This window comes from Ichthyophthirius multifiliis (assembly GCF_000220395.1).
Source record: "Ichthyophthirius multifiliis unplaced genomic scaffold scaff_1120509251400, whole genome shotgun sequence".
Lineage (NCBI taxonomy): Eukaryota > Ciliophora > Oligohymenophorea > Hymenostomatida > Ichthyophthirius > Ichthyophthirius multifiliis.
The window spans coordinates 161,904-184,252 of record NW_004085910.1 but is presented as its reverse complement, the minus strand read 5'-3'; the positions used below and the strand labels follow the sequence as shown (position 1 = coordinate 184,252).

General features: G+C 16.8%; 3 protein-coding genes across 3 annotated transcripts, besides 28 other annotated features; 1 reads left to right on the top strand and 2 right to left on the bottom strand. All coding sequences in view use genetic code 6, as the record gives it.

Moving 5' to 3' along the window:
* Positions 1–576: 576 nt before the first annotated feature.
* On the bottom strand, positions 577–4,584 carry IMG5_196710 (phosphatidylinositol- -diphosphate 3-kinase, putative; the record flags this gene model as incomplete). The annotated part of the gene is made up of 8 exons (XM_004024236.1): positions 4,143–4,584; positions 3,829–4,079; positions 3,182–3,747; positions 2,735–3,120; positions 2,232–2,688; positions 1,618–2,178; positions 849–1,536; positions 577–746 (listed from the first exon to the last, which is right to left on the bottom strand). The coding sequence occupies exons 1-8, from the start codon at positions 4,439–4,441 to the stop codon at positions 577–579; spliced, it is 3,378 nt and encodes a 1,125-aa protein (XP_004024285.1). The 5' UTR covers positions 4,442–4,584.
* Positions 1,538–1,580: a microsatellite.
* Positions 2,693–2,729: a microsatellite.
* Positions 4,564–4,616: a microsatellite.
* A 1,183-nt stretch (positions 4,617–5,799) lies between these two features.
* Positions 5,800–5,853: a microsatellite.
* Positions 5,853–5,896: a microsatellite.
* Positions 5,897–5,973: 77 nt separating this feature from the next.
* Positions 5,974–6,051: a microsatellite.
* A 742-nt stretch (positions 6,052–6,793) lies between these two features.
* IMG5_196700 (leucine rich repeat protein) lies at positions 6,794–10,989 on the top strand (the record flags this gene model as incomplete). Its single annotated transcript, XM_004024235.1, has 5 exons — positions 6,794–7,433; positions 7,477–7,809; positions 7,878–8,222; positions 8,266–9,870; positions 10,064–10,989. The coding sequence occupies 5 exons, from the start codon at positions 6,794–6,796 to the stop codon at positions 10,987–10,989; spliced, it is 3,849 nt and encodes a 1,282-aa protein (XP_004024284.1).
* Positions 9,544–9,580: a microsatellite.
* Positions 10,872–10,945: a microsatellite.
* Positions 10,905–10,938: a microsatellite.
* An 823-nt stretch (positions 10,990–11,812) lies between the features above and the next one.
* Positions 11,813–11,849: a microsatellite.
* Positions 11,850–13,280: 1,431 nt separating this feature from the next.
* Positions 13,281–13,314: a microsatellite.
* Positions 13,315–14,227: 913 nt separating this feature from the next.
* Positions 14,228–14,280: a microsatellite.
* Positions 14,281–14,353: 73 nt separating this feature from the next.
* IMG5_196690 (hypothetical protein) lies at positions 14,354–15,460 on the bottom strand (the record flags this gene model as incomplete). The annotated part of the gene is made up of 2 exons (XM_004024234.1): positions 14,354–14,718; positions 14,857–15,460. The coding sequence occupies 2 exons, from the start codon at positions 15,458–15,460 to the stop codon at positions 14,354–14,356; spliced, it is 969 nt and encodes a 322-aa protein (XP_004024283.1).
* Positions 14,531–14,571: a microsatellite.
* Positions 14,544–14,568: a microsatellite.
* Positions 14,766–14,807: a microsatellite.
* Positions 15,461–16,924: 1,464 nt separating the features above from the next.
* Positions 16,925–16,963: a microsatellite.
* Positions 16,927–16,957: a microsatellite.
* A 618-nt stretch (positions 16,964–17,581) lies between the features above and the next one.
* Positions 17,582–17,633: a microsatellite.
* Positions 17,634–20,021: 2,388 nt separating this feature from the next.
* Positions 20,022–20,095: a microsatellite.
* An 11-nt stretch (positions 20,096–20,106) lies between these two features.
* Positions 20,107–20,345: a microsatellite.
* Positions 20,199–20,345: a microsatellite.
* Positions 20,346–20,446: 101 nt separating this feature from the next.
* Positions 20,447–20,485: a microsatellite.
* A 134-nt stretch (positions 20,486–20,619) lies between these two features.
* Positions 20,620–20,762: a microsatellite.
* A 206-nt stretch (positions 20,763–20,968) lies between these two features.
* Positions 20,969–21,007: a microsatellite.
* Positions 21,008–21,080: 73 nt separating this feature from the next.
* Positions 21,081–21,190: a microsatellite.
* Positions 21,191–21,213: 23 nt separating this feature from the next.
* Positions 21,214–21,255: a microsatellite.
* Positions 21,256–21,271: 16 nt separating this feature from the next.
* Positions 21,272–21,323: a microsatellite.
* Positions 21,324–21,590: 267 nt separating this feature from the next.
* Positions 21,591–21,628: a microsatellite.
* Positions 21,629–22,349: the final 721 nt, after the last annotated feature.

Sequence of the window (22,349 nt, the reverse complement as noted above, 5' to 3'; positions counted from 1 at the left end):
TTTTAACATTAAATTCAAAAGAAGAGTAGGTATTTTTATTGGAAGGCTTTGATTTTTGATTTTGTAAAAATTATTTTATAAAATTATTGTATATTATTAATTTAAAATCTGTATAAATATTGAACATCTTTTTTAAAGAATAATATAGACAATTAAATAAATATTCATTTAAAATTAAAATTAATAAAAATATTTTAATTTTATTATAGAATATAATATTTATATTTATAAATTTTAGTATTAAAATAATAAATTAAGCAAGAAATAAAAAATTATGTCTAGATATGTATTGCCTAATAAATTTCAAATATAATAAATTAAATTATAATCTAAAGCTTTAATATATAACTGAAACTAATTTGTGTAAACAATTTAATACTTTAAATAAGCATCCAATAACATAGCAAAAATATATAATTTTAAATTCTATATTCTAATTATTTATAATATTTTTATTTTTGGAATAAATATAATAAAATTCACAAAATAAAACATTTAATTTATATAATAAAATTTATTTATAAATTATATGATATATATTTAATAATCAATACAAAATAAAATAATATAAAATAATCAATTTCTTTTTAACTAATGAATAAAATTATCAAATCTTCTAAAAATACTATTTAATGAATCGTGAATTTCTTTTTTAAATTTATTAGTAGCTTCTTATTCACTTAAACTAATAGATAATTAATTTTTCAAATATTCGATTTAATGAGGAAACTAAAGTTCAGGCATTCCTATTTTTCAAAATTGTAAATTTATTTAAAAAAAAAAATATTAAATATAATTAATTATATGATAAAAAAAATATAAAGTATTAATCAGTAAAAATTAAAAACCTGCTTCTAACATAAGTAAGAAAATATTAATAATGAAATTTCCTTATTTTCTAACCAAGTTATAAGCTTAAGTACAATATTCTTCAAATTTCTTGAATAAAGTACCATCTTTTCCACCCATAACAAAGGCCATTTCTTTTGTAAAAACAAATGGAGCTCTTTCTCTTTTGATTCCATACTTAAACTTAAAGTTTCCTAAAAAATGCCCAAAATCAATATGGAAAAGATGTCCTGTATAACTTAACATAATATTATCAGCATGTCTATCTCCAATACCTAAAATATAAGTAGCTACACAATATCCAGCACAAGACCTAAGGAAATTATCAGTTGCTGTTTCAAAAGAATGAGGATCAGTATTTTTTTCTTTTAAATATTACCAAATAGTATTAGCTTTAAATGCCCCAAGAACCCCTCCAAACTTTTTATGTATTTTCGATGTAGTTTCTGATTTTAAAACTATTTCTATCATTCCTACTTAATCATCTGTTGTTATTACTTTATAAGGTTTCATTCTAAAATCGTGTCCTGCATCTAGCCATATTTTATCCATTACTTTCAATAATTATAATGTTAGTTAATCTTATCTAATATCATCTCCACATTTAAATAATATAGACATTCCCTCATCACCTTCTTCTATATTTTATGTTTCTATCCATAAAGGTACTTTTTTAGAATCCATACACTATTTTTAAAAATATTTTTTTTATTGTTGAAATAATATTTTTTATAAGAATTTTATATTAAAGAAAATATAAAAAATTACTTTGCATTTTTCTACTTTAAAATTTTTAACTTAAACTCTACTATCTAAAGCAAAAGTAAATTTTTAAGGCAAATCATTTCTTATTTCCAATAAACGTGCTCTAGCAGTTTTTTTTTGTTGATCTTTATCTGATATTGCTTAACATTCTTGGCCAATTTTTTTTAATTTATCGTTAACTTAGCATTATATCATTAATTCTTTTCTAAAAGAACCACATAACATTAAAAATTATTCCATTAATAAAGAATATCTTTCGAAAAACACTTTTACATGCAATTAACTTTTTAATTACCAAAAAAACTCATGTCCTACTACAAAAGGATTCTAAAGTGATCTCTCAAGTAACATTTCTGTTAAAGGTGAATAATGTTTTCTTTCATACAACAATGTTTAAGTTAACTCAAGCATATAAAGAGCTAATTCATCATCTGAAAAAGTACTAATTCTTTCCACAGCATACAATCTGACACATTCATTAGCAAAATTAGCATCTAGAAGAGGTAGAGCATCTTCAGGGGAAAGAGGAGTCCAATGTTTTAACATATTATGAGCTTCTCTAACCTTTTTAAAATGTATTTGAAATAACTAACTAATAAATAAATAATAAAATTTACTTATTCAGGATCTAACCAATTAATAGCTAATAAAAAGATCTATAATGCATGTGTTAAGGTTTTATAATGATTTCTACAAATCATAAGTATATGTTTATCTTCTTCTGTATATTCACATCTTTTTAAAGGATCGAAATTTAAAAGAACTTATAAATGTGCCAAATCATCTGTTTTCGGAGTTGTATTCCAGTTTTTAAATCGATCACCTTTCATCTTTTTTGATAATTTCGGAAAACCAACTGATTCCATATTTTTTTCATCCCTTAAAGAGTAATAGAGTATGTCTATAAATTTCTCTAATTAAATAAATAATCTTGCAAAATTATTTACTACAAATTGCTCCACTATTTCTTCTTCTTTTTAATCAGGATATGCCTTTGGACGCATTTCTTTTGGGATATTTGGAACACCCCAATATTAATTCATACACGAGAGCCTATCTTATACCCGATAAAATCTGCATATATTGATATATTAATATATTGATATATTGATATAATTACGGCCAAACATTAAGTGCATTTAATCCTTGAGCAAAAATTCCATCTTCATTAAAAACCCATAAAACACTAGAACCAATAATTTAAGGATCTGTTTGATCATCAGGATGTAGTATTATATTAATTCGAATCCTAGCTTCTAAAGGTAGTTATGATATTTTTAAATTATCGAAAGTTATCCATTCGTTAAAGCTACAAAATCTTGAAAAAGGTACTTTTTTTGTTTCTTATGATTTTAAACAAATGGATCCGTGATATAACATTACTTTTAAAGAAATTAAATAAGGAGTAAAATTTAATCCAAATTTTTTCTCTAAACCAGCCATGAAAGAAACACCATCAATACCATGATTTGTAACGAAAGTATGAGTATCAACTTATTTTTCTCTCTAAAGAAAATTAAAATATATTCAATAATTATATAAATTTTAATTGTTTGAATATAATTACTTTTGTTTTTGCAAATTTTAAATTAGATTGTTTTTGATTAACACCTGTCCATTCTTTCCATTCTTCTTATTTCTTTTTTTTGTGTTTTAAAACTTCATCCTAATTAGTCTTTGTTATATATGTGGGTTAAATAATTCCATTGTATGTCGCTCTTTCATGTTCTTTTAAATCAGGATTTATTTATTCCAAAATTTTAAACAAATTTTAAATACCACAAACTCTAATTCTAAATAAACAATCGCATTCACCTGAAGATAAATATTTACTGCTTATTTTTCCAAAATTTTATCTTATTGAAGCAAAATCTTTCATTGGAACATCTTCCTTACAAGGGATATCTTTAATATATTCATATTAATTCGAGTATTCCTATTATTCATTAGCTTTTTCTTTTTTTTTCTCTTTTTTTAATTTTTTTATTGATTCTTCTAATACTTAATTAGGATTAGGAGTACCTTTTGGAGGTAAATCCACCTATGGATACCACAGAAGAATAGGCACATTATATAAATCTGTCCAGTTAATTGGAGTATAAATATTTTTTTCAATATCAGAGGTTTTTCTTGCTTTAAAATAAGCATTTTTTTATATAAAAATTTAATTTTTTATTTTTTTTTAAATATACTTTAATTTAATTTAATTTTTACTAATTATTGGTGGAAATTAATTTGATTATTAACTATTTATTGGAATTTCTGTTAATTTTACATCTAAATGTTCGTGTCCTCTTAAATTTATTCGAACTCTATCATAACTAAGCATAGGATGGTTTCCGGTTAAATATTCACGAAAGCCTTTTATTTATAATATAAACTAATTATCTTCATTTAATGGTTTAAGTTTTATTTATGATTTTTTATATATTTCTCTTAAAATGTTTTTTATTACTTCATCTGCCCTATGTTTTTAAAATATGTAAGTAAATAATATAAACATATATAAACCCTGTAACTAATCCTGCTTCAATTTCTATTTATTTTCCATTCCATTTGGTGCCATCAGCTTATTAAACTGTAACATCTTTAAATAAATGCTAATATTGATCAAGTATAACTATTAATTTTATACAATTAACATTTGCAAATGCTAATGATAAGTTCGACTAACATAAATATGTAGGATATTTACAAGAGTCTTTATTTAATAAATAACTTGGAATTGGCCTTTTTTAATATCTTTTTGCTTGTTATGATTAAAATAACCATGCACAGTTACTTGTATCGATTATATAGCGTAAATCTTTAATAGCATCTTCGGCATTATTTTTCATTATATCATCCGCATCTTCCTCTATTCTTATTATGTTGTTTATTGTATTTACAGTATAAAATTATTCTGTTGAAGGATCTACACATATCAAATATTTCTAGTATTCTTCATTCATTTTTAAGTTAATTTTTTTTATATTTATTATTTAATTATTGTTATTTTTTAAAAAATAAAAAATATATTTTTCTAATTTAAGTAAATCTAAATATAATTTAATAATTTTTTTATTATCAGAAAATACATAGATATTTATATAAATAAAAATTTAACGTACTTATTGTCGAATATAAAACTTATTTATTTTCATATACATTGAATTCTAAAAATATATTTAAATCTTTAAAATATCAGTCTAAATTTTATATAGGCTGTTTTTTGATCTCTATAAATTTCGATTTAATTTATTATAATTCCCAAAAATTAGGTTAGAAAAACTATTATTCTTCAATTTCTTAAATATGATTAGAAACAGAATTTTTCTTAAAAACATGAAAAATTCCTATAATAATATAAATACAAGCAAAAAAATACAAATAAATTAAATAAAGGCTAACAAAAGCATGAATTTAGTTAAATTTAAATAATATTATTCCAGGACTTAAAAATAGATAAATAAAATAGGAAAGATAGACAAGAGAGTAAAAAAATAAAGGAAAAAAACCTAAAGAACTCTAATAAAAACTAGTATTTTTTTCATCATTATATTTAAATTAATGAATACTAAACTAACTTTCTTAAAAAGAATAATTGTTCTCTTCATTAATTTTTTCCTGATTATTATTATTTTTTCCACTTTTATAATCTTCGATTTTAACTTTCATTAATTAATAAACTTTCGAAAAAGCAAAAAATAATAATACACATATAAAAGCTATAAAAAAATTTATTATATAGTTCGCCATGTAATAAAGTACTAAATAATAAGCTTTGTGACTTATATTATATAAATCTGGGTAAAAAAGTAAGCATGCTAATCCATATATAAATGCTATTATTATATTTAATAGTTAAAATATAATTTTTTTGTCAGATAATTTTAAATCATTTTTTATTTTTTATTCTTAATATTAAAAAACAGCAAATAAAGGATTTATTGTATTATTGGTAATACTTAAAGGATCTTATTAAATATTCGTTTTAGAACTATAGTGTTCTTAAATATTTTTATTTTAGGTAGATTAAACTTATGTATAATTTTAGCTTTGGTATATATTACTTGGATAATCATATGATTACTAATTCTCTTAAGAAATTATGTTTATTTTCGATTAATATAAGTAGTTATCTAAATATGATGTATTATTTTATACTTTAGAATTGAAATTACTTTAGTTTGATTAAAACATATAATTTTTTATTTTATTTGATGTATTTTATTTTAATTATTTTATTTTATTATTTTAATTAAATTAAATTAAATTAAATTAAATTAAATTAAATTAAATTTTAATTTTTATTTTATATATTAATTTTCTTGGTTTACAACATAAAAAATTTTAAAATCAAATAAAAGTTATGTTTCTTAATTTTATTTTTTAATCTCATTTTGTAATTAATATAATTAAATTTTTTTATTTATTTTTTTAATAATAATTTTATTTAATAAATTATAAAAAATAATAATAATAAAAATAAAAAATAAATTAATTTAATTTAATTTTTTTATTATGTTTATTTTATTGTTATTTTTATTTAAAAAAAAATCAAATTTTGTAAAATAATAAAAATTAAATACATAGATTAATTAGTAAAATTATTTTTTTAATTTTAAATTTTTAAGCTAATAAAATTTAAACTTTTTTTCAATAATTGTTATTAAATTAAATATACTTTTTTCTATTTAAAGATAAATAAATAATAATATATTTATTGAGTTTATAAAAATAATATTAGATAAAATAAAATAAGAATTTATAAAAATGAAATATATGAAATAATTAATACCAAATAATGATTAACAAAGTGACAATAGTGACGATTCCTCATTAGCAGAGAATTCAGTTGATTTAAATAAGAAAATCTAAGAAAAAAGCTTAAGAAATATAATTTCAAAAACTAATCATCATAAAATCATAATAGTTATATTTTAAATAGATTTCAAGCATCTTAATGCTTAAAATATTGGCGAGGTAATATAAAATCAATAACGAATAAATAAATAAAAAATAAAAAAGAAAATTTTCGTGAAACTTTAAAAAAAAAATTACAAATGCTCGTTATGAAGAGGTATTAGAAAATGAATAAAACTTAGAATGCTTTTGTGCATTTGCATAAGGGTTAAAGCGTTCAAAGCATTTAGAAAAGCTATCATTAGCTGGGTCAGATATTCATCCATATTTATTAATGGAAATAGGATAAGCATTAACATATAATAATAGTATTAAAATATTAGACTTATCAGGTTGTAATTTAAGTAGCTTTTTATTAAGCTATATACTTAAAAGACTAATAAATAATAAAACAATTTAAGAATTAAATATTTCAAATAATTATAATATAAATTAAGAAGTAATTGAAGATTTAATTTAATTTTTGGATTATTCAAAGTAATAAAAAAATTGTCTTAAAATTCTCAATTTAGCTCATTGCAATATTTAAATAATGTAATAGGCCTTTGTTTTAGCAGCATTATAAAATGCTTAATATCTTACCCATTTAAATATGTCTTTTATGAAATTTGAAGCTTTTTCTTTAATGTGTTTAGCTAATGGACTTAAAAATAATAAAAGCTTACAAGAAATTAACATTTCATATAATTAAATAAAAGAAAGCGGTTTAAAAGTTTTCATTTAAGCTTTTGGAAGTTTCTTTTGGGGAGTTTCTAATATAAAAAGTATTAACTTTGCAGGAAACAAAATGAATAATACAAAATTAATAGGGCAGCTTTTAAGGATATTTAATAAATGTAAAAGTGTTAATTTATCATATAATAATCTTAATAGAATAGATGATTTTTATAATCCTCAAATAAACAAAAGCTTAGGTTATTTTTTTTTATATACAATATTTAAAAATAAAAAATAAAGAAACATTAATTCTTTAAGGAAATTTTATAAAAATGATTCCAACAATAAATATGTTCGAAAACTTAACTTAATTAGATTTAAGTAATAATAAAATAGGTTTTAAAGGGGCAAATACAATAGCCTAATATTTAAAAACAAATCCAAAATGGATATCATTAAATCTAGATGTCAACTTTATTAAATCAGAAGGTTTCAATGTAATTATTCATGCATTAAGAGATAATAAAACATTATAAAAACTATCAATAGCATATAATAATTTAGATGGTGAAAGTATTATATGTATGATAGTTAATCATGATGCATTATCAATATAATATTTAGATATTACAGGTATAAAGTTATTTTCAATTCTTTTTTTATTAATTTATTTTAATCAATAAATATATTATTAATAATAGGAAATGCAATTCATTATAGTATAGTTTTTGTTCTTTTAAAATTAATGAATAATTGCAAATTAAGAGTAATCAAATTTTGTAATTTAGTAAATGATATAAAAGGTGAAGGATAGCATGAATCTAAATTTACAATTAATAGTGAGTTTTTATAAGAATTAGATTTTTCAGGAAATTAGCTTATTTCCTGTGCAGTTGTTTATTCTTTATAAGCAAGATTTAATAAATTAGAAATATTGAACTTAAAAGGATGTTCTCCTTTTCATGATTAAGATTTAGTTAATTTGGGAAATTTTGTAAAAAGAAATGATTATTTAAGGCAATTGAATTTAAGGGAATTAAAAATTGGTATTTTTTTTTTTATAATTTACAAAAAATTATATAAAAAAAGGAAAATTAAGTTTAAAATCTATTGAAAGTTTTGTTTCAGTTTTAAAATAAAACTTTTCATTATAAAATATAAATTTATCTAAAAATAAACTTGCAATCGATGATGAAAAATTAGCTTAAATTCTCATTAATTTAGGTGAATGTTCAAATTTAGAAACTCTGGATTTAAGTTAAAATGGTATAACCTAAAAGCATTCAAAATATTTACAATAGATGTTAATAAGTAGTAAGAACCTGAAGACTTTAAGCTTATCTAACAATTTTATTTCTTTAGAAAATTTATTATGTTTAAAATTTGAGGATTAATGGTAATTGTACTTAAAAAAGAAAAACGAAGAAAAAGACATTTCAAAAAATAAGAAAAAACTACTAAAAAAGCAATTCTATGATAATGCAAATGAATTATTGAAATTAAAAATTCGTTTCTTAAATTTAGATAATTTATGTTTAAAATCTGACGATCTTCGTGTTCTAGGTTATTCTTTAAATGAAAATGAAATAATACAGGAAGTTAATATGTAAAATAATAAACATTTCAACATTGTAAATTCGGAATTTTACAAATAATAAAGCGAAGGATTTGAATGTATAAAATATTCATTTTAATTTTTTAGAAAATAAAATTTTCATTCATCTATTTCACATAATAAATAATATTTATAATAATTAATAATAAAAAACTGTCTTTTTAGTTAATAATCAATTCTTAACTTTTACTCTGCACTTGAAAACTTATAAAAGTCTAACAATTTAAAAGTACTTGATATTGATAGTTTGTTAACATTGTAAGAACTTCTGCCTGAATTGCTTGCTATTATTGGAAAAATAAGCACTATTTAAATCCTCAAATTGAAAAATTTACTTATTACTGATAAGTTTTGTCAAAATTTAATGGTTTTTTTATAAAGCTCTTAAAATTTAAAGCTTTTGGACATTTCTAATAATTAGTTTAAATAGAATCAATTCGAGTTTATTATATAAGGAATAGGAAATAATTAAAGTGTAAATAATTATATAATGCAAAATATTAAAATCCCTTAGAATTGCTTTTAAAATTTGTTTATCTGTCTTTAATAAAATTAAAGAATTAAACTTTTAGATTTTTCAAATAATTTTTTAGACTAAGAACAGCTTCTTTGTTTGGCTTAAATGGTTAAATAATCTTAAAAAACAAAATTTCTAATTTTATAAATGCAAAAAATGGTAAATGATAGTGATTTTTCAAATACTTTATAAAAAAGAAGTGAAATTAATAAAGATATTACAGAATAACAATAAGAAATAAATATAAGATTTTAAAATAAAACAAGATTTTATATTTAATTATAGGCTTTTTAATAATTTATTCAAATTATTTTTTAAAGTCATTCTTTAAGACATTTAGATTTATCTAATTGTGGGTTAACTTCTTTCCATCTGAAAATTATTGTCGATGAATTAACAACTAAATAAACTTTAATAAAGTCTTTTAATATACCAAATAATAAAATAGATAAATAGTGTGCTATATATATTAAACAATTATTGGTTTAAAGTAAATATATTAAAGAATTAAATATCAAAAATTGCGAAATTAAAATTGATGCTTATTAGGAAATATGTTAAGGTATTTTATTAATTATTTTTTTATCATATTATCTTTTATTTATTTTAATAACACAATTATTATTATTTTTTTAAAAAAAACTATATATTTTAAAATAATCAAGGATTAAAAGAAAATAAATCATTAACCTGTTTAGATATAAGTGAAAATTAAGGAGGAGACGAATTATGTTTTTAATTATAATAATGCTTAGCTCAGAAAGATATATTAAACAATTTATAATTTTTATTTTTAAATAAGAATAATATATCAAAAATCGGGAATCAATAATTAAAAAAGGTTTATGAAAACAATCACTAAATATTTATAATAAATGAATGGAATTAAGTAGATAATATATTAGCTAATTACATAATATAATCATATGTAAATGTATTTGAAAAATATTCATTCCTTCAAAATCTTGTGCCAAGATATTTAAGGAAAATTTCAATTATAAAATCTTATTTGGATGATGATTTTTGTATTAGTTTTGCAAAAAAACTTTATAATTTTAAATTTTTATAAGAAATTGATCTCTCTGAAAATCCATATATATCATCAATTGGCAAAATTTTCCTTTTTATGCACTTATTTGATATTAGATGTGATAATTAAACATTAAAAAGTCTATAAATAATAAATACTGATAATAATTCATATGAATAAATTAATATTGTAGATGAAGGAATTATACAATATTTTTCAAGGAAATCAAGTGATAATTTTCAAATTAAAAGCATATTTTAAAATATATTTACAAAAATATTAAGCTAAAATAATATAATTTCTTCTAAATATTAAATGAATTGTACCTTTAATAAAAATGCAGAAAAAGGAACATTTTCTTATGTATATATTTACTTTTTAATCATTCATTTTGTTTAAAATTTTTAAACCCATATACCTTTTTATTATATTTTTATTTCAGAACATTAATCTGAGCTTTAATTTGATGTAGTATTTTATTCTGTTTTAGTAATAAACTTTTTATTATGCATTTTTGAATTAGTTTTTGTTTGTAAAAAAATATAAAAGTTAAAGGAAAAATTAAATAAAATAAAAAATTAAAAAAAAAAATTTAAAAAATATAAAAAAAGGCCTAGAAAGGAGAAACAGTGTTTTATTATTTTAAGGTGATATTTTATATAGTAATTATTGGAAAAGCCCTGTTAATAAAAGGGAATTATTTATGACAATAATGTCATTTATAGAAAGATTGGATGGTTTTGTCGATTCTTGCCTATCTCTATTTTATTTCAATAAGTGTTTATATGTTCAAGGGATATTCACATTTTTAATATGTTTGATGAAATTTTCAAAGAAAATATTTAACTTTTTAAAAGGATTCTATAATTTATATCATATAAATAAGAAGGAAGAAATAGCAACATTTTTATAATTAATATGGAAATTTTTAATAACTTAAGGTCTTTTTATTTGTGAGAACTTTGTAAATAAATTTTCCCCAACAGACTTTTTAGTATTAAAAATACTAGAAAAGAAAATATATGTAAATTACAAAATAATATACTCACAATTATAATTAATATTTGAATCGTTTCCATTAATGATTTTATATATTATATATATAATAATTACAAATTTTAATGAATCCTCATTATTTGAAAAATCAGTAATTATATATGGAATAATAAAATCAATATTTTAAAGCCTATTCTATTTATTTAATGCACTATTTTTTAAGCCTTCCCAGATAGGATAAAATCATTTTGATGAGGCTATAATTACAAGAAAATATTAAAATGCTCTTTAAAAAATGAACAAAAATAATTTTAAAGAAAATATTGATACCATTTCTTAATAGTAATTATTACATTAAAATCTAAGATGTCTTATTAATACTGAAAAATAAAAAAATGACTTTTAATTAAAAGCTAGGGCTTTAACTATTGATAATTTATTCTTTTACTAAAATTCATCTTAAAATAAAAATTTAAGTTTATTTTTATATAATTATTTTTATTTTATTATTTTTAAAGTTGATTTGAATACTCTAGCATAATCAAAAATAACAGAATTAAGTGAAAAGTAATTTAATAGTGTGGAAAAGCAAAAAAAAAGCAAATTCTTTAATAAAAAATTTCCTAATTCTAATTTTGTTAGTGATGAAGAGATATCTAACAAAAAAGATAATTATTAATCATTGTCCTCTATAAACAGTTTTATTTATAAATATATTTTGTATGTAATTTTTTTTATTATTATTTTATAGATGAAGATGAACAAGGTAAGCAACAAGGAGTTTTTTAATATGAAAAAAACCCTAAATTTATCAACGAAATACAAATTAATAATTAAAAGAAATTATGATAAATATTTATTTATATATTATATTGTATTTTTTTTAATTAATTTTCTTAAATGTTTTTTTTTTTAATTATTTTAAAATTATATAAATATTTATTTTCAGATTTCATCTAAAGATTAATCTATTGTATCAGTTCCGTATTTAAATTATATATATGAAGCTGCTAACATTAAAAATGAATATATCATATATAAAAGACTTACCAAATTATATTAATTAAAGAGAAAAGTGATTAAAGGTGAAATTAACCCTCCTATAAATATTGCAAATGAATAAAAAATTCCAATGGATTATAATCTTATGTTCTTTTAAAATATTTTAAACTTTTTAATAATAAAATATATTATTTATTAACTGTTGCATATATATCAGAAATAAATTGTATAGAATGGACAAAAGTAGGAATAGTAATAAAGAATACAGCAAATTAAAGACTTAAGTTTAAAAAGCTATTTTCTGATTAAATAAATATAAAACCAGAGTTTATTATTAGTATAAAAAAAGCGCAAAAAACTTTATTTTTATAAATAAAAATATTAATAAAATATGTTTATAATATAAAAAGTTTATTTTAAAATACATGAAAACTAAATCATTTTTTATCTAATTTTTTTATTTTTTAAAAGATATAAATTAAATATATTTCCTATTAAACATCCTAAACATAAAATCCATAAAGAATTAGTATTTTCTTCTAATTTTTTTATTTGAAAAGCTAATAATATAATATATTTTATCATTACACAAATCTTATTATTTAGATAAATATTCAAACGCCTTATTAAATATTATTCTTTTTATTTAAAATAAAATCATAATTACATTTTAATATTTAAAATTTTTTTTCTTACCCTAAAGAAACAAAGCTTGATGAGAAAATTAAATATAAACAAACAAGACTATTTTATTTATAATTTTAAATCAGCATTTTTAAAATATTTATCAAGTTTATACTTATAATTTACTAATATTCAGACTTTTTTAAAAATGCTAATTAAAAATATATAAATAAATTTAAATAATAAATAACCTTAATTGGAATTTAAATTTGTAAACCTTGATAAGGTTTTTCTTTAATAATTTTACTTTTTAAAAATATAAATAAAAAAATAAAAAATTAATAAAATAAAAAACAATTCATCTAATGAAATAAAACAATCATTTTAACTACAGTAAGTAATATATTCAACCATTAAATTAGCTTCATTAAGTTTATTTTAAGATAAAATCCATCTAGGACTTTCTGGAAAATATTTGAAAACAAAACAAGTAGGTTAAATAAGTAAAATACCAAAAAATATTTAATAATTCCAAACTTAATTTATTGAAACAAACTATGAAAACAAAAAAAAAACAATCAAAGCTAAAAAAAATCCGATATAAAGAAAAGACTTCACAATAATACTAACAATACTTCTTTAATCCAAAGGGATAATTTCATTAAAAAATGTTGTTATAATAATAAATTAGGCACTAAGTGAAATAGAACAAAATAATTTGCTTATAATAAATGTTAACCCATTTTATGAAAATAAAAAAAGCACAAAAGATAAAATATAAAGTTTTAAAGAAAACAAAAGAAGTTATTTTCTTCCTATATTTTAACAACTTAAACCCGAAAAAATTAATGAACCTAATATCAAACCTATTATATATACATAAATTAACAAATTAATATATTCAGTTTCATAGTATTCTTTTATATATTGTTAATTCAAAAGTATACAAAAAAATTCATATCCATTTAATAATTATAATAGAGATAAACAAATTACTATTTATTTATGCCAATTACTATATTATAATTTATCTAATCGTATATATAATGGAGTCGAATTATTTTTTTATTATGAAAGCCTTTCTTAACGAAACAATAATGATTTATTTAATGCATTATAGATCCCTATATTATTTGAGCTTTTATCTATATTATTATATATTAATCCTTCGGGATTTTAATCTGAAAAGCTATCAGTATTCTTTTAATATTAAATCATTTAATTTGATATTTATTTATATTTTTATTAAATATTTTTTTATTTTAAAAATATAAAAAAATATATAATAATAAATTTATATTTATAATATAAAAATATTTAATTAATTTATAAAAAAAAATTGTGCACTATGCATATCATTTAAATTGTTATAATAAATCAAAAAAATTATTTTTCATAATTCTTCTTTATTTTCTTAATTACCTAATAATTACTATTCATTATTATTCTATTCTTTTCGAATATTATCATTAACTTAATTAGCTTCCTAAACATTATCTTATTCTTAAATATCATTTTATTGCTATTGTGCTTCGCCATCACCTTAATTATCTAAATGCTCGCTATCAAGTTTTTCTTTTTCATTTTTTTTCTTTTTTTTTTTCTTTTCTTCCCTGTCATTTTCAATCATTTTATCCCACACATCCATATCTATTTTATGCTAATCTCTCATAGACCACCAAATAGGAATATCTTTTTTTCTTTCTATTTTCTCTAATCGTAACCAAATTTTTTTTTATTTTTATTTAAAAATTCTTGCTTTTTCTTTTTCTTTTTTTTATTATTCATCTTCTTCTTCATCTTCATTTTTAACTTCTTCTTTGTTTTCAACTTATTCGATTGTTTTTTCAGTATATTCGTCATCTTTTTCTTAAAAATTGTGAACTTTGGCTAAACTTATGACTAAAGTTCCTACAGAATCTTCCTATATAGAAGATAATTGAGGATTAATTTCGCCATAAAGATCTAAATTCAAAATAAATCTCAATGGTTAATGAGAAAATATACCAAAAGAGCTCATATACAAAGTTGAATTAGTAAATTCTGATTTTTCGACTTTACAATGTACACATGAAGGAGAATCAGGTCTCATACTTAGTTTTAAATGTATAAAAATAAAGTTTTCGTTTTGAGCCCATTTCATTATTGGTTCAATTTATTATACTTAAGAACGTGAACTCCAAAGTAAGGTAACAAATTTGTCCAAATTCTTTTTTTAGGAAGTGATAACCTTATGCATATTTTCATGTAAATCAATTTTATTTGTTAAAAAATAATCTTCAAAAAGTACTAATGCTGATTTGTAAAAACCTCTTTATACTAATATTTCTAAACAATCAGTAGAAAATTTATAATTTTTAGTAATTTAATCTTTTATTTAGTTAATTATATTTATTTCTGTAGATGATAATTTTAAATGTTCGAAACATCTATTTTTAGATGTTTCTTATTATAAAGATTTTGCTATATATAAAACTAATAATATTAATATTGTTTTCATGTTTTTTTTGTTTTTTGTTTAAAAAAATTATTAATTATTTTTTTATTATTGGTAATGTTTTAAAATTTAAAAATAGAAATAAATACATATCTTTTTATTTATTTTAAATATAAATAAACAATTTAAATGTATAAAATGTGTAAACATACTTTTTTATATCAAATAAATCTCATTATTTTTTTATTAATACATAAAATTGTTTCTTTAAATCTTTTAAAATCTACTTTATTAATAAAATATAGTGTATATTAAATGAATTAATTTATAATATTAATAACTGTTAGTTATTTAGTTATTTTAATAAAAATATATAATGATAAAAATAAGCAATCTTTAACAAAAAATAAAACACATTCTTTTTGCTCATTAAGAATTTTAACTAAATATTTATAATTATTTTACTTATAAATAATCTCTTATTTTAATAATTACAATATTGAATAAAATATTTGGTTTATATATTAATTTAAATTAACTTAATTATAATATTTATTTTATAAATTTGAAATATAATAGTATTATTTATTAACATTCTTGATTTTAATACTTTTTTAAAATTTTTAAAATAAAAAGTGTTTTATTAAAATGAAACAATTAAATAATATTTTTATTAAATTATAAATTTATTTTTATAAAGCAATTTATTTTACCTAACCTTTTTTAATTATTTTTTTAAAATCTTTATTGATAATATCAAAATTTTTCGACAGACTTTTTATTGCTATTTTGAGGAATTTTCATTATATTATTAACAAAACTAAGATTTTTAATTTGCTTTTTACAATTTAGTATTAATAAATTAGATATAAAATTTAAACAATATTACATTAAAAAACCCAGGAGGTAAATTTATATTTACTTCAGGAATTTATTCTCCTTTATTAGTTGCTAGAAAAATTTATTTCTAATTTAAGTTTTTAAAAATACTTTTATATAAATATTAATAATTACAGCTAACTTATCTCTATCAGTTTTATTCCCTCCATTGTGTTTAAGCTTAATATGTAAATTTAAGGAAATATCACTTCCATATTTTTTATTACAATTATCATAAGGACACTAATTTATATATGAAAATATAATTTTTAGCAGATTATATTATAATAAATTAAAATATATATAATAGTTTTTATTTTAACTTAAAAATCTTTTTAAATATCCGAAGCACATCTTCGTACTTTTTTCTTATTCTTTTATGAATTACTATTTAATTATGAATCGTTTTACTAAAATTATTAACTTTATTACTAAAATTGCTCTTATTGTTATTATTATTATTACTATTATTCTTATTATTCTTGATATTAATCTTCTGATATTTCGTCTTCATCATTTTAGATTAAAGCTTCCTTTTAATAGTATATTATATATATAAATTATATTAGAAAATGTAAAATTAAATATAGAATTAAATTTAAAATATAAATAAAGATAAAATGAATTTTTAAGTTTTATTAAAATTTGTATTTATATCTTTTTATTTTATATTTTTTATTTAATTTTAAAATTGAAATTTAGTTTTTATAATTTTATTCATTTAGTTTATTATTCTGAAATATTTGATTTGCTTTTTTAACTAAATATCATTATTTTAGATAAACAAAAAAATTACTTCTAAATTATCTGCTTTTTCTTTTATTTGTAAAAGTTCATCTTAATATTCTTTTAACTTTTTAATCATAACTTCATTCTTATAATACATCTTCCAAAACTCTTAATAATAATTAACTTTTTTATTGTATAAAGGAAATTTATCTGTTTTTTTTATTTATACCAAATTATTATTAAATATATAAAAAAAAATACCTGGATTTAATTCATAACATTCTGTATTTTCTTTTTTTTCGTCTTAAAAATTTTGTAAAATGTTTTGTTATTAAAATTAGTTATTTTCAAGTTCATTTAAAAATAAATTTTTTTGAGTTTTATCATTGATTTAAAAATCTTCACTTTTTTTCCTATTACTTATGCTTTTAAATGCACATCCTATCTTGATTCCAAATTATTGTTTTTAGTTATTATTTAATTAATCTTCCTTACTTTTTTATTATAAGTTATTTAAATTATTTGAATTAAGACATAAGTTTTGGCTTAAATCGCTCTCGCTATTCATTTTAAATCTTTATTTTATTTTTAATAATTTTAATTTATTTAATATTTATATTTTAATTAAAAAACTTAATGTAAATATTTTTATATTTTATTTTTTAAGATTTATATAAATAGTTGAAAATTTCATATATTTTTTTACCAATAATTCAAAAGAATGTTTATTGTAAATTAATAAAAAAATAAATATATTTATTTAAAAATCAAATGATTATTTTTAATAGATTTACTAAAAATAATATTCAATATAATTATATAATAATAATTAAAAAAAAATTAATATTATTTACAAATCAATTAGTCAGTTAAAAAGTATTAAAAAAATAAATATTTTTAGTGGTATTATAATTAATTAATTCTTTTGAAATTAAAAAAAGACAACTAATTAATAATATATTTAATATAAAATATTTTATTATTACTATAATTAATTTTAAAACAATAGTTGTTTATTTAAATTACAATTATTTTTTCTTGCTTATTAAAATTATGATTTTATGTTTCAACATAATAATTTTTATTATTTAAAGTTATATTTTTTAATATTTAACTGTCTTTATTAATTTGAATTGAAATACTTTTGTTTTTATTAAAAAATTAATAATATTAATATAAAATTAGAAATTTTAACTTAAAAACAATAAAATATTTAATTTTAATATAAGAAAATATATTTTTACTATATAAATGTACAAAATTCTAATATTTTAATAATTTTTAAACAAATAAATAAATATAAAAATTAATAATATTTTAAAGCCAGGTATTATATAAGCAATTTTAAAATATAATAACCTGAAGAGATAAAGGAAAATTGAATAAAACAAAACCTAAAAATATTATTAATAGATAATTCTAATACAAAAGTTATACAAAAATACGATAAAAAAATATCATTTATAAACACTAAAAAGTGATTTATTTGTTATATCTTTTTTGTAAGCATTACATAACTTTTTTGCCGATGATATATAAATTTTAATATTTTTTTGAAGAGTAAAATAATAAATTAAAAAATAACTATAAAAAAATTATTATAAATAGTTTTAAAAAACCGATTAAAAAGGAAAAATAGAAGAATACCATAAATATTATTAGTTTAGTCAATTTCATCCCCTATTTTTTGAAATAACCTTATTTATATCTTTTTGATAAAAAATTTAACACAAAATAAAAATACTCGTAGTGCCTTTGTTTTTAAAAAAAAATTAACTTTTTTTAATATTTTAATGAATTTAATAACAATAAAAAATTAAGAAATATAAGAGCTTAATTATATATTATAATTTTAAACAATTTTTAAATAAAATTAGAATTTATTTAATTTCTAGAGTTTTTTCTACTTTTAAATTTATTATTATTCTTAATTATTTTAAATTATTTTTATTAATTTGGCATTTGCCTTTTTTTTTAGAAATTATTTTTATAATTTAAATTTATGATGTTATTTTTTTACAAACAAATTATATTTATATCAAAGACATTTTTCTCAATTTGCCTTAATCAATAAGAATACATTGTATATGATATTATCTTAATTAAAAATAACCAAAATATTATAAAAAATATAAATAATTATTACTTTAGTAATAAAAAAAAAACATATATTTTGATCATATTCATTATAATTTTATTTACATACCTAAATAAAGTCATATTAATATTTTTTGCAACTCATATATAAACGTCAACCATTTTTTTCAATATAAAGATAATATTTCATTATTTTTAATTTTCAATTTATATTTGCAGTTAAAACACACATATTTTTTTCACAATATAAATTTTATATTATATAATACACATCAAACTTAAGGTAAATGTTTGTATAAAATTATTTATTGAATTTTTTCTTTATAAATAGTAATATATATTTAAAAATTGTTCAATTTCAATAAATTATTTATAAATTTTGTTAAAAAAGAAATTAATATAAAATTTCCTAATTTGCATATTGTATTATATTTATACTTATTTTAAAATTTGAATGTTATATTTAAGTTAATGTCCATTATTCTATATAATAAAAAAAAGTTTTCTTTATACAATAAAAATGCTAAAGAAAAATCTGAATATATTATCTTTTTTGAGAAAAAAAAATTAAAAAATATTGAAAATAATATGTATATTATTTATTTTTATTGTAATAAAATCTATGTAAATAAATATTATATTGATGTCTTTAATTATTATTTTTATTTTTATAAAAATTTAATTTCATGTAATTTTTTTATATATTTATTTAATTAAAATTATCTTATATTATTAAATAATAAGAAATTTAATATTAAAATATTTTTTATTAATATGCAATTGATTTTAAAAAAGAAAATAAAAAAAGTGGCAAAAGTACGTAATTTAAAAAATAAAATCTTAAAAATTATTTTTTAATAAAATATTCAACAGTAAAAATAAAAAAGAAATAATACATCTAATAATTTTATTAATAATAATAATAAAATAAAAATTAAATTATTTTATATAAAAAATTAATTATAAATAATATAATATAAAAAAAAAAATTAAGATATGATATCATAAAATATAAAAAAATATAAAAAAAAAATAAACTTAATAATAAATATAAAATAAAATTATTAAAGTATATAAATATAAAAAAAAAAATTTAAATATTAATAAAAAATATATAAAATAATAATAATTATAAGAATAAAAAATAAAATAATATTAATAATAATAAAAATAAAATCTTAATAATAATAATAATAATAATAATATAATATTAAAAATAATAAAAAAATTAATAATAATAATATTATTTTTTTTTAATTATTATATATTCACATCTAATTTAACATATAAAATATATATATTTTTTTTTTCCCTTAATTAAAAATTATTATCTATTCTTTAAATATAATAAGATAAATAATAATAATTAGATATATAATAATACAATTTTTTATTTTTTTTGCATTTTATAAGTACACTATATATTTTTTTTGATTTTAAAGATATTTGTAAAGATTAAAATTATTTTATAATAATAAAAATAATTGTAATAAATATTTTGATATTTTCAATAACATTAATAATAATAATAAAAATAAATTAAATAATAATAATAACAATAATAAAAATAATATAAATAATAATAATAATGATAATAATATTAATAATATAAAAAAAAATATTTATAATAATAATAATATTAATAATAATAATTATAATATTTTTATTTAATTATTATATATTAACAAATAATTAAAACATATAATAATATAATTTTTTTTTCCCCTAATTAAAATATATTATCTATTCTTTTAATCTAATAAGGAAAAAAATAATAATTATATAATAAAAAATACAATTTTTTATTTTTTGTATTTATTATTTCTTCAATGTATTTATTTTGTTTACTTATATTTAGAACAAGATATAAATAAAAAAAAATATAAAAAAATAATAGTAAAAAAAACATGATTATTACAACAACAATTAATAGTCAATAAACAAAATATAGATATTATAAATATAAATATTAATATTCATAATAAAAAATAATAAATATAATAATAATAATAATAATAATAATAATAATAATAATAATAATAATAATAATAAAAATATAATTATATAATAATATTAATATCAATAATATTAACTATAATCATCTTTAATATTAATTTTTTATATAATTATTTTATATAAATAATTTAATATAAATTCTATCTAATAATGATTATAATATTTTTTTATTAATATCTATTTATTTTAATATATATATTTTTTTTATAAAAATCTATTTAATTAAAAGTATTAATATTTAGATATATCTTTTTATATTATTATTAAATATTTTATATTTTTTTTTTATAATAAATACTTATAAAATATTTTTTATAATTGTTTCCTTTAATCTAAAATTATATTTTATTTTTATTTTATTTATAACATATTTCATATTTTTTTTGTTTTGAATTTTCTTTATTCTTTAAAATATATTATGTTATTCAAATTTTATAAAATATTGTTTTATAATTATATAAAGTTTTTAATTTTGAAATTTATTATTGAAATTTTTATTAATAATTTATTTTATATTATTATTTAATATTTAAATGAATTTTTATTTTTTATTATATTACAAATTTAAAATTAAAATTAAATATATTCATATAAATATATTGTAAAATAATTTATAATAAATATAAATATATTTTATTTTAAGAATAAATTAATAATTAATAAATATATATAATGTTTATATTATAAAAATATAGATTTTAATGTATTTTATTAGAAATTCTCATTTTTTTATAAAAACCATATTATTTTTTTAATAAAAGTAATAATTTTTTATTAATAATATCCCCAATTTTTTCCAAAGAACTTTTAAGTTTAAAATTAATTATTTTAATACTTTCGATATTGATTCCATTATTGTTAATAACTTCAATAATTTCTAATATTTTTTCTTGGTTTTTATAATTATCCCAAATAATTTGAATGTAAAATGGCATACTATTCTTTATATCAATAATTTAATTGAAGCTAATATAAATTTTAAATCATTTAATCATTTCTAGTAATAATACCTAAACCCCAGCAACTCTACTATTAAGATCAAATTCAATTTTTTCATAATCTTAAGTAAAAATAGTTTAGGTAGATTCTTTTAATAAATAAAGTTTAAAATTTTTGATTCCAATAAATTGGATTTATTTTCTTTGATTTTAACAAAAACTCTTATAATTAATTATATTTACTTAATTTAATATAAATATTTAACTATTTTTAGTCGCAATTTAACTTAGAT